This window comes from Elgaria multicarinata, chromosome 4, assembly GCF_023053635.1.
Source record: "Elgaria multicarinata webbii isolate HBS135686 ecotype San Diego chromosome 4, rElgMul1.1.pri, whole genome shotgun sequence".
In the NCBI taxonomy this organism is placed as follows: Eukaryota; Metazoa; Chordata; class Lepidosauria; order Squamata; family Anguidae; genus Elgaria; species Elgaria multicarinata.
The window spans coordinates 88,681,309-88,697,915 of NC_086174.1; the positions used below are offsets into that span (position 1 = coordinate 88,681,309).

At 41.2% G+C, this 16,607-nt stretch overlaps 2 protein-coding genes across 2 annotated transcripts in view; one reads left to right on the top strand and one right to left on the bottom strand.

The window, feature by feature from the left end:
* The window catches only part of CEP85L (centrosomal protein 85 like), a 393,742-nt gene that overhangs the window by 213,419 nt on the left and 163,716 nt on the right, over positions 1-16,607 (top strand). The window lies entirely within an intron of this gene.
* SLC35F1 (solute carrier family 35 member F1) overlaps positions 1-16,607 on the bottom strand; it is a 249,007-nt gene that overhangs the window by 42,021 nt on the left and 190,379 nt on the right. Inside the window, exon 3 of the mRNA XM_063124731.1 lies at positions 10,487-10,614. Within this exon, the coding sequence (XP_062980801.1) occupies positions 10,487-10,614 (128 nt within the window). The remainder of the gene's footprint in view (positions 1-10,486; positions 10,615-16,607) is intronic.

A 16,607-nucleotide genomic window follows, 5' to 3' on the forward strand; every position in this document is an offset into this window, starting at 1 on the left:
TTATTTGTGGCCAACTTTATCATGAGCAAATTTCATCAACAGACATATGCTTACACTTCTCATTAAAAAAAATAATGATTGGAAGTGCCAGTGCACTCTGCCAAAGAGGAGATGTGGAATGTTTGTGGTGAAGGAAATGAAAAGAAAGCCAAGAAAGAACTAGCAGTTCGAATCATAGAATCATAGAATAGTAGAGTTGTAAGGGGCCTATAAGGCCAACGAGTCCAACACACTTGTATCTGCATATTTGTTGCTATCTGTGGCAAAGGTTATAATTAGGGATGTTGTAATCTTCACTGTGTTCTGAGATATTTTGCCATTTCAGAGCATGGGATGGATACGCAGTAGGAAGTCGGTCAGCTATTTGGCAAGTTAATCAGCTATTTGAAAACGGAATGCTGAAAACAATCACTTGGCACTACCTGAAGGAGCAAGCAGACAACCATATCGTGCAATAGGTAGGGTCTGAAATAGTCATATAAGCACTATACAATGCAGTCCTTCTGAAATTTCCATATTTGCATTTGCAGATAAGCAGATTTTCATGTGCTTTGCTGACCCTAAGATTATCTTCAGAGGCCTTTCTCCAGGTGCCCCACTGAATGAAGTGAGGGAGGGGACTAGTAAGGAGAGGGCCTTTTCAGCTGTGGAATCCCTTCTTCAGAGAGGCTTGTCTGGTGCCTATGTTGTGGCCTTTTTGGTGCCAAGTGAGTGTTGGACTGGGACTAGGGAGACCTGCATTCAAGTCCCCAGTTGGCCATAAAGCTCACTGGGGGCTCATCTACACTAGGGTGACCATATGAAAAAGAGGACAGGGCTCCTGTATCTTTAACAGTTGTATTGAAAAGGGAATTTCAGCAGGTGTCATTTGTATATATGGAGAACCTTCCTCTTCATCACAACAGTTAAAGCTGCAGGTGCCCTGCCCTCTTTTAAATCTGGTCACTCTAGTATAGCTCCTGCACTTTAACTGTTGTGACGCAGAGGGAATGTCACCAGGTTCTCCCTATATACAAATGACACCTGCTGAAATTCCCTTTTCTATGCAACTGTTAAAGATACAGGAGCCTCCTTTTCATATGGTCACCCTAATCTACACCAAACAGTATATCCCACTATGGAAGCAGTACATAAAAGGCTGGAGCCACACTACTGCTTTATAGCAGTATTGAAGTGCACTGTAGGATCTACACTACTGCTTTATAGTGATACTGAAGTGCACTGACAACTGTTGGGGCCCATGAGACATCTACACCAAGCAGGATATAACACAATGAAAGTGGTATGAAAGCAGTATATGGTATGTGCCATGAGTCCCAACAGTTGTCAGTGCACTTCAATACCACTATAAAGCAGTAGTGTAGATCCTGCAGTGCATTTCAATACTGCTATAAAGCAGTAGTGTGGCTGTGTAATCTGTACAGCACCATGTACATTGATGGTGCTATATAAATAAATAAATAATAATAATAATAATAATAATAATAATAATAATAATAATAATAATAATCCCGGCTTTTATGTACCGCTTTCATAGTGGGATATACTGTTTGGTGTAGATGAGCCCCAAGTGACTGAGTCTCAACCTCACAGGCTTCTTTTGAGGATAAAACAGAGAGGTGGGTCATGTATGCTGCCTTGGGAGAAGTCAGGATAGAAGTGTCACAAATAAATAAATAAATAAATAAATAATTAAATAAAAATAATCCCTCCCCCACACACACCAGGCCTTTTAGTCCTTCAGTTTTAAAAGTTTATGTTTGTGCATGCTTAGCTCTTTGCACTGCTGGTGACTTTTACTTTGGGTTTATTCTTTTTTAAACTTAAGGTTTTTAAATGATTTTTTACTATGTTATTGTATTTTAGGGTTTTAAGTTTTGTAAACAGCCCAGAGAGCTTTGGCTAGTGGACATTACAGAAAATCAATCAATCAATCAATGCTTTGTGTTCTTGTCCTGCCATCACATAGAGCCATTTTAATGCTGAAATGATAAGACAAAGTACCCATGGCAGGCAGATTATTCAGATGCAATACCCACAACACCCACCTTCACATATCACTGTGGTCACATTTGAGCGGCTTTCCAGTGGCGTGAGCTCCCACGGCTGGAAGACGCATGTGACTGCTGCAAACAAATTCAATCAGTTTTTTATGCTTCCCCCACTCAGCTGGCACCTGGATGAGGGGAAGGGTCTCAATCACACGGGAAAGAGCTACAGGGCAGGCCCTGCTCATTCGCCTGCAGTTAACTGTCTCTGAGAGGAGGCAGCCATTGCTATATCTGAAAGGGCTCATACTATGGGCATTCATCTGTGTCATTGGCATTCACAAGTATTTATAGATGCACAATTTGGATTGGTAAATAATCTAAAAACAAAAATAAAGGACAGATATATAATGTCAGATCTGGTTGGGATTAGAATGCAAAATGCTGGTGTGGCATTTTAAAGACTGGCATGGCAAAAATGAGCTGACAGATTTGATAGTAGAAGAGTCTGGGAGAAAAGCCAAACATATGTTTAACGTTTTGTTCCTGCAAGAAGCTTCATAAAGCACATAAATATGTAAATAAATTAACTCCTGAGTCAGTGCCAGAGACTATCGAAAGGCTATTTCAAGTCATCATTTGGAGTGAAAGATTCCGCACCTTCACTTTGCGAAAGCTGTCATTCAAAAATCAATCCAGAGACTGAACCGCGGCTTGCTGCTAGTGCCAATGGCAGAGCAGAGCCTATAATACTGTTCAATACAATGGAAAAGAAAACCCAACTAGAAAAGGTGATGTATAATGTATGATATTTTTAAAAGAAACCCTGTAACGTGGAATAAAGTATGCAGGATGTAGAAAACTGGCACCTTCTTTATGCAGTGCCAGGGAGCTGAAAGTCCAGAAAATATTGTATGTGCGTGAAGACATAACTGAAGGAAATTCAGCATCTAAATATCGTGTGTGTGTGTGTGTGTATAAAGAATGAGAATAATGCCATAACTGGACTCTCCCACAAACAGCAGGCCTTTTTAGAAAACAAGAAGATCAGGATGTACTCTGTATAAAGACTAATTAGCAGTTCCTATTTTTGGGGGTAAGCATTCTTTATTTCAGAATATCCATAATTATTACCTTTAAAAATAATAAAGAAAAGTTATAAATAAAAAAGGTATCCAGCTGACCACTTATAGTTCATGATGTTGTTTTATTATTATTTATATAATGTTTGTAGTGTTCAAGCAGGCCCTCAGCTTGTCAAATGGTCTATTGGGGTGTGTGTGCTGTTTTTATACTGTATTTTTTGCTGTGAACTGTTATTGTTCGATATAATTCTTCATGGAAATAATCAGACAGCTTTACTCCTTTTTCTAGTTAGTTTTTTGACTTTGGATGTGTACTTGTTTTAAATAGATATAGTTGTTTAAAATGGATATTACTGTTTTTATGCTTTTAATGCTTTTAAATTTTTGTATATTTGTTTTTAATGTTCATTGTTTTAAATTTTTGTAAACCACCCAGAGAGCTTTGGCTATGGGGCAGTATATAAATGTAATAAATAAATAAATACTTATGAAATTCCAAGGGTGTGTCTAATTAAATGCAATGTAGGTTAATTTATCAAGAAGATCTATCTTATAAATCCTTGCATTTCTCTCAAGAAATGTAGGTATGCTTACGAAGTCATCCTCTATTAATGACTAACAGATGATGCTTCCAAGTCCCCAACAGTCCTATTAGACTGGACAGTCAGTTTAGATTTCTTGATATATATTTTTATTTCATTGGACCTCTAGCATGTCAGAAGGTATTTACCCTCATCGAGGAAGTTAACCATGTCCGGGCTGTGCCACTTCAGACTACCAATGGGGGCTCACATCACTGGATGTTCCTCTCTATATAAAAAGTCTCTCCATAGAAAACTGGCATGTAAAGAGCTAAACTAGAATCCTTCTCCTGACTTCTAGTTTTGTACAGGGAAGATAAGCACTCAGAAATGTGAGCCCTCCCCAGCAGTCTAAAGTGGTACAGGCCCAGACACAGATGTATCCCTGCATTGAGAATTAGGCCTAATGTTCACTACTACACCTTTTCTCATGGTTTGCAGACATACATGGTTTCATGCTACTGTCATGTTTGCACTACTATAACACACTTTCAAAACAACAAGAGACAGACTTTACGGTATTATTAGTTTTATGTATATTAAAATAAATTGAATAAGCTAAGATTATTTGGTAGTTATTTACTACCAGCATTTAAATTCATTAGAACATCTTCTGCCCTAAAACAACTCTAAAACATAATGATACATCCCATTATCTTGATGGGAATTACCCAAGAGTATCTTCTGGCAGAGTCTTGCTCCATGACATGACCAGCAAAGCAAGGCATCTCTTTTGAGACCAGGTACTTCATACCTGTTGTCTGCATACAGTGAGCAAGAGAGTCTTATATAAGGCCCAGATTAATAGCAGACCCAGATGAATGTTATAATATTTTTGTCACAATACAGAGAAAGGGGGTGGGGACATCTGTTGTGCTTTTAATGATGTTTCTAGTGGAAGCAGCCATTTGAAAAAACAATCCAAATCTATTTAAATCTTCAATTCTTGACAAGTGCTTGGAAGTCCATGGGAAACCATTTAGACAAAAATGATTCTTTTTTCTTTTTTTAAGTGAAGTCCGTATTTTATTTTGAAAGCCAAATATCACAAAATTTGGTTATAACCCTAATCTTTTCTGAGGACATGGTGAATTGAACATTTTAGCTATACAGAAGAAATACGGGTCATGAGGCTGGTAAATTTTCTATTTTAACACAAAAGTGGGAAATGGTGGAGGCAGGTATGCAGATTGTGAATGAAACTGTGGACCTAAGGGGAATAATGCAGAGGCTTCTCCCAGAAAATACCCAGAAACAGAAGTATTGTTGAGCTGAAATATTTAGTCCAAGTTTGTCCAGCAGCATTTGCGGAAAGTATGCAAAGGGGAACTTTCCCCATCGTTTGGAGAGTGAACATTCAAGTGGAGGGAAGGTTTATTTTGGCTTTTATTTCATTTCATTTTAAACAAAGTTAAACCATGGCTCCAAAAAGTGGCATGGCTATACTTGGTTTCTTAGTATTTTGGAAATGAAGGCTAGAACGCCTCAAGGGAATGTTGCTATGGCTGGGTTCACACAACACCACAACCCACATTCAAGGTTGTGTATGGGTTGAGTGCGGATTGTTGTTGAACTGTAGGTTGTTCTTAAACTCTGGGTTGTGTGAATCCAGCTCTGCTAATAAACCATGGTTTGTTAATGACAAATAATCCACAGTTTACAATACAACAACAAACCAGGGGTTCTCTTTTTGGGTTGTTCATGGTTAACAAACCATGGTTTGTTAGTGTGGCTGAGTTCACACAACACAACAATACACAGTTCAACAACAATCCATACTCAACCCACACTCAACCTAGAGTTCGGGTTGTCATGTGTGTCATTTCAAGGGGCATTCCTATGGGAAAAAATAGGGCTGATACCATTGGAGCAGCAGTTTTAGCTCTCTTTTAAGCTTTCTTTTAAAAAGGAGAAAAAAGAAAGAAGAAAACTCTTGGGCTGCCTCATTGAAAGGTGAGTCTTACTGCCAACCCAAAAGTACTACAACTTTGCTTGCCCGTGAAAGTTGCAGAAACTCTCGTCTACTTCATAGGGAACAAACATCTGGCAAGGGGGGTGGTGGTGGAGTTATGCCAGCCCTATAGACATTGGTAAAGGTAGATTATTCAAAGATAGATAATAATATTTTAAGGAGACTTAGAGCTAATTTAAATTAACAACAAAAGAGTGCACTGAATCCTACTAACGGTTATTTTGTTAATTAAGCGTTGGATTTTGGAGAGAGCTGCCTAATATTTCTTTCTTGAAAGCACCACAAGCTTAGTATATTTGCATATGAGGTTTTGCATCATGGAGCAGACACTTCAAGTGAAAAAGGATATATGTGGTAAAGCTGATTATCTGCTAAAATGATTCATATACTGCTCATCATTAAAATATTGTAAATGAGATTTCTCAGTTATTGAAATTTCATTGCCATCAGCTAAAATGTACTTATTTCCTTCACAGTCCTAGATGCTATAATAACTAATGGCAGTTCACACAAATAGGGAGTTTTTCCTCTGCATGATGTTTTGCACCTAACATATTCAGGTGCAAAACTTTGAAGTGAAACTTTTGATGTGAATTGACTGCTGGCACAGGAACAGGCGCAGCCACTTCTACAATCACGACAACTGCTCCTGTCCCAATATGGATTAATTTTTCTCCATGGGGGCAGTATCAGCTCAAGGTTTTTGAGGGCCTTTGAGCAAACCCTCAGTGAGTCGACGTTCTCATTGCCATTGTCACCAGCTGCAATTGTTCCCCATCCTTTCTCATTGTTGCTACCACTTGCTCGCTTGACAGGCAGAGAGCCACGGAGCAAGTCGGCAGTGGCATCTCCTGCTTCTCCTTCTCACCATCACTATTGTCTGGACCAGGGTGAGAGGAATATGAATAAGCAGGTTGCAATGGGGAGGAGGAGGAGGAGGAGGAGCAACTCCAGGGAGCTCTTGTCATTGGGCCCCTGATGGCACGTGGACCCTTGCAAGATGCCCAACCACACCTATTTTTGACGCTGGCCCTGACTGTTTGACAGGCTCTGGATTTCTTAATTTTGTTTCACACACACCTGCATCTTTTCTTTTCTTTTCTTTTTTTAAATCTCCAACTGGTTTTAGTGCCCCTTGTGCCATAATAGCTAACATGAATTTATTGGAACACATTACTTTTGCTATTCTCAACCTTTTTTATTTTTGTGGTCAGCCAGTCAGTATACCACTATATAAATATCCTCAGGGAAACGAGAGAATTACAACAAAATAGTACTGTAATAATGACTGAAAAGTTAAAAACAAGGTTAAACTTACAAAAGTAAAATGTCATCCTAACAATTAAAACACTGGAAGACTAAAAAGATCACAAAGTAGTTGCCAAGAGGGTCTTACTGGGGAAATTTGCAGAGGAATAATCATTGCAGCAAAAAATAACAGCTTTGTGCCACCTTAAGGTTAACCAATTTATTTTGTTTTAAGTGTTCATAGACACTGTCAACTGATGAAATGGAGAATATCCATGACAGTGTATGCCAAAATAAGACATTTCATGACTGATTTCTATTTAACATTTCCAGAAAAGGAAGGCATTAATCTCGTCCAACCCCTTCCTCAAACTTTACTTTTTTTACAGGTTTTCTGCTGTCTCTGTATAGGAAAACATACATTTCAAACAGATGTTCAATTTTCTCTGCAAAAGCAAGAACAATTTCTATAAAATGCTAACTGCTTCTTAGTCTGTTCTTGACAGCACTGTTCACACTTGAGTAATAGAAATTGGTTGCCTAAGGTATGAAGGCATTTTGACAAATACTTGATATTTGTAATCATAACTAATGTGCCTTAAAAAAAAAGCTGGATCATATATACTGATTTTTGTTTGTACTATAAGCAAAAACTTTTCTAATTATGGCAAATTTGCAATTTCATCATTACGGTAAACCAAAACTAAATTCAATTGTTACATTTTCATGCTTGCTAGAAATAGCATCATTGCTACCATTTACTTGCTTGACAGAGAGCCAGTGAGCAAGCAGACAGTGTTGTTATTATTATTTATTTATTTATATAGCACCATCAATGTACATGGTGCTGTACAGAGTAAAACAGTAAATAGCAAGGCCCTGCCGCATAGGCTGCAGGTTTGCACGTGGCCATTGCGCTTTATTTATTTATATATTTATTATTGCATTTATATCCTGCCTTTTTTCTTCCAAGGAACCCAAGGCAGCCTACATAGTACTCCTCCTCCTCTCCATTTTGTCCTCCTCCCAACAATTACCCTGTGAGGTAGGTTGGGCTAAGAGTCTGTGACTGGCCCAAAGTCACTCATTGAGCTTCCATGGCCAAGTGGGGACTAGAACCCAGATCTCCCGACTCCCAATTCCACACTTTTGCCACTACACCACCATCATTACCCTCACTGGCTGCAGCTTGTGATGTCCAAATTCAGTGAGGGGGGTGGGGTGGCGGGTGTATCTTACAAACCACCCGGCAACCCTAAAACAAGCCATGATTTCTGGGGTGGTTTGTAAGCCATCCCTCCTACCCAGCCTTGGTGGGTTCAGACGTCATGACAAGATGTGTCTGGTGAGGATAAGTATAGTAATTAGGTGATGCATTATTGGCATGGGCAGGGCAGGACAATAAACCACGGTGGCTGCTTTTCCCTGCCCGATCATGCAAACCCGCTCTTCCTTCTTACCAGTACCACTGTCTGACCTGGAGCAAGTGGTGGGTGGCCAATTAGGTTGCAATGACGATGAAGTGGCTCTTGTCAGTGGGCCCCTGCTTGAGTGGGGCCCTTCCCAGGTTCCCAGCCATGCCTTCCCTTCAAACTGGCTGTGCATGTGGGGATTCTGTCACTGGCAGGATTCTACATTTCTCCTCACCACAACAAGTGTTTCATCTAGGGCTAAGTGAAAACGGCTTTCCTAAATTTAGTGTCCCATTTGTAGGTAGCAAATATGGGAGAGTCGTTTTGGCTACTTTTCCCAAGGAGGAGCATGGGGTTATTAAAATATTTGTGTAGGATGCCTCACCAAGGTGTTAGAAGAGCTGCCCACCGCTCAAGGTTTGCTGCTCATCACTTCCCCCAGAATTCCAGGGCATTCTGGGGGGAAATGGCAGTTGCCATCAGATGTTTTGTGTAGTGGGCAGTTGAGGCCCTCAGAGAGCATCAAAACAAGTCCCTACTCCCACCTCATGCACCAAGAATTTGGAACCTGGAAAAGTATTATGCTTGATCTCCCATAAAAAGTCAGGGACTGAGGCTATAATCCCATATGCATACCCATTTCGATTAATCCACACTGAAAACAATGAAATTTACTTCTGAGTAAACTGCACTGGATTGCACTGAAGGATCCTGGTGCCTGCACATTTTGAGCTTTGCTACCAAGGCCAACCACAATTTGTGGACTTTTGGTAAGCGTATCACATAAGCCCTGTTCGTTTGTTTGTTTGTCCCTAAGAGAAACAGAAGCTCACAGGGCCACTTGAGTACTACAGCATGCTTGAAAGTCTAAGCAAAGAAAGTAGAGGTGGAGGAAAAGAGCTTATGACTCATCACTCCTTGGAATGAAAAATCACTGCTGTCCCATATAATGCTGATAAAATAGCCCCAAGTTCCTCCACTAGGCAGCACACAAGCACACATCTTGCATTTAGGGAGGGGACTGGGGCAGAGGTTGCCTCCTCTCCAGCAATTTTCAAAGTCTCCTTGGGGAGTTCTCCCACATATCCTTGAAAGTCATGACTGGAGGATGTTCCTTTGGTACAGTTGGCACAATTCACAGACATGGTGTCTCAAGTGGCTCTGCCATTTCTGTGGGTGGTTCTGCTCCACCTCAGAAAATTGTTGGCATGAAGCAACTCTCTCTGAAGTTCATCAGATTGGGAGGAAGTCCCATCACACAAACAGCCACCCAGGCAGTTGTGTCAGAAGGGGCCTGTGGCAACTCAAATGCCTCAGTTGCTGGTTGAATCAGCCAAGTCCAGCAGATGAGGAAGCTGTCATGAATGCTGGTAGTTTCAGCAGTTGAAGCCCTGGTTATGGAGGTGCAGGGTGGTCTAGTCAGCAACTAGCATGGCTGGAATAATCAGCATCAACTGAAAAAGTGCTGCATGTAGGGCCCATTCTCACATTTGGCCCAATGCATGGAGGAATGGAAGTGGCTGTGGCCACATGCAGGACAGCATTGGGGCCACTAACCGCACGTGTTGATTGAACATATGGAGAGCCGGTGTGGTGTAGTGACTAGGGTGCTGGACTGGGCGTCAGGAGATCCGGGTTCTAATCCCCACTTAGCGATGGAAGCTCAATGAGTGACTTTGGGCCAGTCACAGACTATCAGCCCAACCTACCTCACAAGGTAGTTGTTGGGAGGAGGACAAAATGGAGAGGAGGAAGATTATGTATGCCACCTTGAGTTCCTTGGAGGATAAAGGAAAGGAAAGGAACCTCTCATGCAAGCACTGAGTCATTACTGACTCTTGGAGGGACGCCAGCTTTCGCTGACATTTTCTTGGCAGGCCTTATAGCGGGGTGGTTTGCCGTTGCCTTCCCCGGCTGTTATTACCTTTCCCCCCAGCTAACTGGGTACTCATTTTACCGACCTCGGGAGGATGGAAGGCTGAGTCGACCTGAGCCGGCTGCCTGAAACCAGCTTCCGCTGGGATCGAACTCAGGCCGTGGGGAGAGTTTCGGCTGCAGAAACTGCTGCTTTATCGCTCAGCGCCACACGAGGCTCAATTTGGAGGATAAAAGGTGGGATAAAAATGCAATAAATAATAATAAAAATATGGAGAGAAGTGTAAGAGAAAACAAGTAAGCAATGTATAAGTAGAAATCTTACCTGTACACTAGTAAATGTGGTATATTGATAAGCTTTAACTACCAAGTAATTTGCTTCTATATCTATTATCCCCAGGATCATGTACTTCCACCATCTTCGTTTCAAGATTGCCAGTAAGTTTTCTTCTCCTGCATTGGGAGAGGTGTGGGGGGTAGGGCAGGAGAGAAAGAATAGGGTTTAAAAGGATTAGAATTGTATTAATGACAGCAATTCATTGTATTTCACAAGTGCTACAGAGGGCCCTATGTAGGATTACCAATGATAGGGGAAGGGGGAAGATGTCCCTGCTCATTTCTATATACCTGTTTGTTTACGCACCTGCAAATAAAATGTTTCTTCTTGGCTACCACTGAGGATAAGTAATAAAGTAACTTAGGCCTTAGCTAGACCTAAGATTTAACCTGGGATCGTCCCGGGGTCGTCCCTGCCTGCTCCCGGGATCCCCTGTGTGTCATTTACATGAACAGGGATGACCCCTGGGACGATCCCAGGATAAACCTTAAGTCTAGCTAAGGCCTCAGTCACCTTTCTGCTCCACAATCATCCCACCCCTTCCTCTTCCCAATAGTCATGTAGCTAGTACTTACAGGCTAGGTTAGTGTGCATGCAATAGTGAAAGAACTGCTGAATGCCCAAAAGGAGGTGGGAAAACTGAAGCTGAAAACTGAATACTGTGCCTTCCCTACAATCAATTCTCCACTAAACTCTGTGGCCAAAAAGGGCCAGAGGGTTGCTGGGTCAACCTCCCACCGCCCTCCTCTCTCTGTGCCTTTGCTCTTCTTCTCTTCATAGAACTTCAGCCTGTTAACTTATCTGTCTTGAGAACAGCGACTAAACATCATTGTTCCAGGAAGCCTTCCCTTAATGACCAGCTGTGGTTTATTTTGCACCTTGTTTCTTTTAAAAATCTATTTTAATGCATTTTTATTCTGTTTTATTCTATTTTATCTGTTCACTGCTCCAAAAGTTTGAATGCGGAGCAGTATATAAATATTGTATTAAAAACAAAACAAAAACTAGTAGAATAGCTGGCTAGATGTTCAGATCGCTTGAGCTTAGCTTTTCTATAGAAAAAAAAACCCTCTTTACTACACACACACACACACACAGAGACATGTAATTTCTGTGACTATAAACGTTATACTATAAAGTGTCATGCTTACTCATTAACATCAAAGCTCTTGTGCTGACAACAATCGAGGGGTGAATTGACAGGGGAACGGTGTGGGATTGTAGTAGCAGGCTCCAGCTTAGATCTCCATGCACTAATGGGTTGTCCTGCACAGAACCTTCCCCAAACTGGCACCCTCCAGTTGTACTGGACTGCAACTCCAATCTGGCCCATTCCCCTTGGCTGGGAATGCTGGGAGTTGCAGTCTAACACAACTGGTTGTGTGTTAGATTGGGGAAGGATGGCCTTTGCCATACAAACTGTATTATGTGTAGCTTCTTTCCCCTCACTCAAGATTGTGAGATCAGCTTCTGTGTGCCTTCAGTCTGTAGATGTGTAGGCTCTGTGCAAGAACAGCCCATCGATATAGGGAGTGTGGGAGGGGACCTATTCTCCCGTACACTCCCCCTCCCAAGCATGGGTTGGTTCATCCTTGATTACCATCTCTATAGGGCTACAATGTGCATCTCAGATCAAATCGGACAATAAACGTGCTTAGGCATCAGAATAAAGCCAAGAGAGGCATTGATACAATAACCTCTATGCTGTTTATGAACTTTAGGGGCCTGGCGCTATGTTCCTTAGCTTCTGTTGATTGACTCAAGTCAGACGTATTGGACTAGCTTAGAGGAAGGTTACATGCACACAATGAGGTTGATTCCCCTGCCCCTCTCTTTGCATAACTGGCAGCTCTGCTTCCAAGAATCAATTTTGTGCAAAGCCAGGGTCCATCTTCAGTGCCCTTGCAGAGAAATCCTGTCAATCACACAATGCTCAATTTCCACTGTGTGAAGACTGCCAATACAAAAAGAGCTACTGATTAAATCTACAGCTTCCCGGAGGTTAAATGGTCTTAATGCTGGGCCAAGGATTATTACTATGCCCGATGAAAAAGAAAATGATTATGCACCCAGCCATTTGGTATTAAGCTTCTGCCTTGTTTCTCCAATTTATTTCTCTGGCCAGTATTTCATCAAGGTTGTGGTATAAGCAATAAGCTGTTGCTCTAAATGCCAAATTCCTAAACCATCACGGTTCTTTATTAGGAAATCTGAACTAAAGAATTAAAGAATAATACTTATCATATGATGCTATACCTCTTCCTCTACGTAATCCATGCAATGACCCTTCAAGGGAGGTCTGTGTTGCAAATGGGGGATGGGATTTAAAGAGAGGTGTCTGAGGCCACCTAGTGAGAATCTGGCAGGGGTGAGATTTGAACTGGGAGCTTTCTGGTTTCCAGCTCAGAGCCCAATTAGGCAGGTAAGGCAACTGTGGCCATAGCTAGACCTAAGGTTTATCCCTGGATCGTCCAGGGTTCAAACCTGTTCATCTACACACAGGGGATCCAGTGCTCAGGCAGGAGCGAACCCTGGATGATCCCAGGATAAACCTTAGGTCTAGCTGTGGCCTGTGTGTATCTTAAGCATGTGCTTGTCCCATTAATATATAGAGCAAGGGTAGGGGGAGGTCTGTATCTTACACAAAAAAAGCATGGGGTGAAGAACAGGACTCTTTCCCAAGGAGGGTGGTTAGATTGCCCACCCCATTAATGGTTTTTAGGCAGGTGTGCAAGACACCTTTGTTCTGCCTGGCCTTTTGATTTATTTTAATTCCTGCCTGCTTGTGGGTTGGTTTTATTGGCATGTTTTAATGCCTTCTGACTTTATAGTTTAATTTGTTTCTTTGGACTATTTGTTTTAACACTGTAAAGTGCCTTGGAGCTCTTCTTTCATGGCCAACAGGCTATTTATAAATGGTTTTTTTATTAAATAAATGTTTATAAGTATATTTTTGTGAACCGCCCAGAGAGCTCCGGCTATTGGGCGGTATAGAAATGTAATAAATAAATAAATAAATAAATATGTATGAATATAAAATCCAACCTGTTGCAAGTCCTGTGAATCTGGTTCTTTTGTTAAAACCATTGGTTGTGCAAAAGACAATCCTAGGATCCTTTGTGAAAGTTGCACAGTGGGCAAAGAGTATATGGATCATTACAATCATCACATCCAATGTCTGTGGTGCAGAACTTGTGACACAGAGCATGGTATGGAAGTTGAGAGTCCCTGTATCACCACCCAGAATGTAAAATGCAGGTGTATGACTGGCTTTTTTTTTTTGCAATTCTACTAAGCCATGTGATCACTGTAATCCATGTGACAAGTACGTTTCCTGTACATTTACTAAGGCTAAGGATGAAATGTGAGTTTGAGTGAAAAATTGGGGGCTGGACAGATGCATCCCTGTGTCACATCTCACATGTTTTTAAATCAATATTGTTTTTATGCTTTTGATGGTTTTAAATTTTTGTATATCTGTTTTTAATGTTCATTGTTTTTAACTTTTGTAAACTGCCCAGAGAGCTTTGGCTATGGGGTGGTATATAAATGTAATAAAATAAATAAATAAATAAATAACCCACCCACCCTCCTCATACTGCACTGTGCTCCAGTTAGCCCTGCTGTAATATCAAAAAAATGTAGGGAGAAAATAGCTTAAAGCTATGAAGCCCAGCAAGGTAAGATAGGGTAAGGGGGGTCAGATTCCATTCCCCTTGATCTTCGTTTTGCATTATCTCCCTCCCTCACCCACCCCCGCCAGCACACACACACTTTGTATATGAACGGGACAAACGTGAGCTAAAGTCTGGAATCCTATACCCGAGTGAGTCCCACTGAATTCATTAGAATTGAATCATAGGAGTTAGATGCACATGATTGGCCTGTATGTACTACTTCTTATTCCTAACACTAGGGGAGTGGGGGGAAATTGATGCTTATTACAAGTTCTTATTAACCACATAGCTTTATAATCCTCAGATCAAATATATGAGGAAAGTCATTATTACCCCTTTTCAGGCAGTAGATATGTAACCATGACCAAAGATGTACTGAGACCATTGGTACATCGCTAACTTATGTTCAACAAACTGTAATGTTATTGTTTTTAAACAATTTTATTATTGATAAAAAAATCTTTAATTTGTAAAAGGAAGGGGAGAGGCAATTTTGCCAATTCACCCAATCTCCTGAAAATCTGCACAGAATGAGGAACCACTTTGTCCATCCTAAACCAAATCAACTCAGCTCACTTGGGATTGTTGTGTGATCCTAGTTTAAATAGGACATTGCTTATGCATTTGCTGTCCTGACCCAGTATTAGAGCACACATCTCGCCTGATATATTATTTTTTAAAAAAACACATACATACATTTATGACTTATTATAGAAGTGGTCCTTATGTTTTTGGGCTGGTGGACACATCTGGGATTTTGAGAATGCTGTTGTGGGTTCTCTCACAAAATGGCTGCCATGTGGGGGCTTGCCCATTTGCAAAATGGTTGCTACGGTGGGTGTGACCACTTGCAAAACACCTATTTCCCATAAGGCAAACCGGTGAGACTAAAATAAAATTATATTGCCCAAGAACGTAAGAACGAGGCAGAAGTAGTTTTTCACATTAGGTGGTTTTTCATATTAATAATCAGGTGGTTTTTTTTTAATTAGAAGCACCAAAAAGGAAATGTCTTTGGCTAATCTTTAATTTAAAAGAACATGAGGGAGAAGAGAGAGATACACACACATACATCAGCCTTCCCCAATTTGGTGCCCTCCAGATGTGTTGGACTACAACTTGCAGTATTCCCCAGCCAGCCATACAGATTGGGGATGTTGGGAATTATAATCCAACATATATGGACAGCACCAGATGGGGAAGTATATCCAGCAGTAGGCGGAGCCAGGCCCAAAAGAGGGAGGAGTGACTTATGTGACTCTTACTTTTGTTCAGTATGCAGTGGGTGGGGGGAAGAGACATTTGTGTCCAAACATTCTTCTTCCCCAGTTTGTGTAGGGTTTTCGCCATCATGCTTTGCAGCTAAGGAACAGAGTGGGATGGAGTAAATGCGAGACTGGGGTTGGTGGAGTGGGTGGCCTAGGGAGAGCCGAGAGGCCTGGAGTCTCCATTTGACTCACAGTCTGAAAATTTTCCATCCCTGCTATAGAGGGTCTCACATTCTTCTCTTCTGTTATGATTTCAGTCCAGACCTCAGACTGAAATATAGTTACACTCTTTTAGTAATTAACATGGATGGAGAAATTTAGCTTGAAGACAAACTGCCAACCTTTCCCCCTCCCCTCCTTAATTTGCCTCCGCTGTGGCATGAGACCTGTGCGGGGGCGGGGTGGTGGTGGAAAGTGGCCCACCAAGTCTCTCCAAAGTTCCCCACCCCTGATGTAGAGGTCTACAAGACTCACCCTAAAAAATATTGTGGCATATTGCATATCTATAAGAAATATTGTGGCATATTGCATATCTCTAAGAAACTTCCTGCATATCTCTAAGAAACATCCGGTTATTTTATTTAAAAACAAAACAAAACAAAACTTCTTTCAAAACCCACAATGTTCAGAAATGAATGTGTGTCTCTGGTCTTGTGCCCCAAACTACAACACTATGCAATGAATAATTGCCATACGGCTTAGCACGGACTACTCCACACAAAAGATTTTTGTCTGATGCTCAAGTAGGTTGTTCAGAAAACTGTTGTCAATCACCACTTGTTCTTTGGTAGGCTTAGGAGAATTGTTGAATATAGTGGAGAAAAATCACCTTTTATTGTCTTACAGCACTATGTGGGTGTCAGTATCTGGAACATCTTTACTGACAATTACTCAGGGTTACTTGAGGAACAATGAAAAGAATTTTTGGAAAAACAAATTCTGGGATCAATGTGATTAGACCCAGCATTGTTCTAAATCAGTCTTCCCAAATCTGGTGCCCTCTAGATGTGTTGGACTGCAAATCCCATCATCCCCAGCTATTGCAAATTCATTCCTACCCAGCTAATCCTTTCTATCCTCTTGCAAGTGTAAATAAATGTGAGCAGCTCCAGGAATAGCTTTTTAGAAACCTGAGTTGATAAAAACCACAGTGTCAAAGGCTGA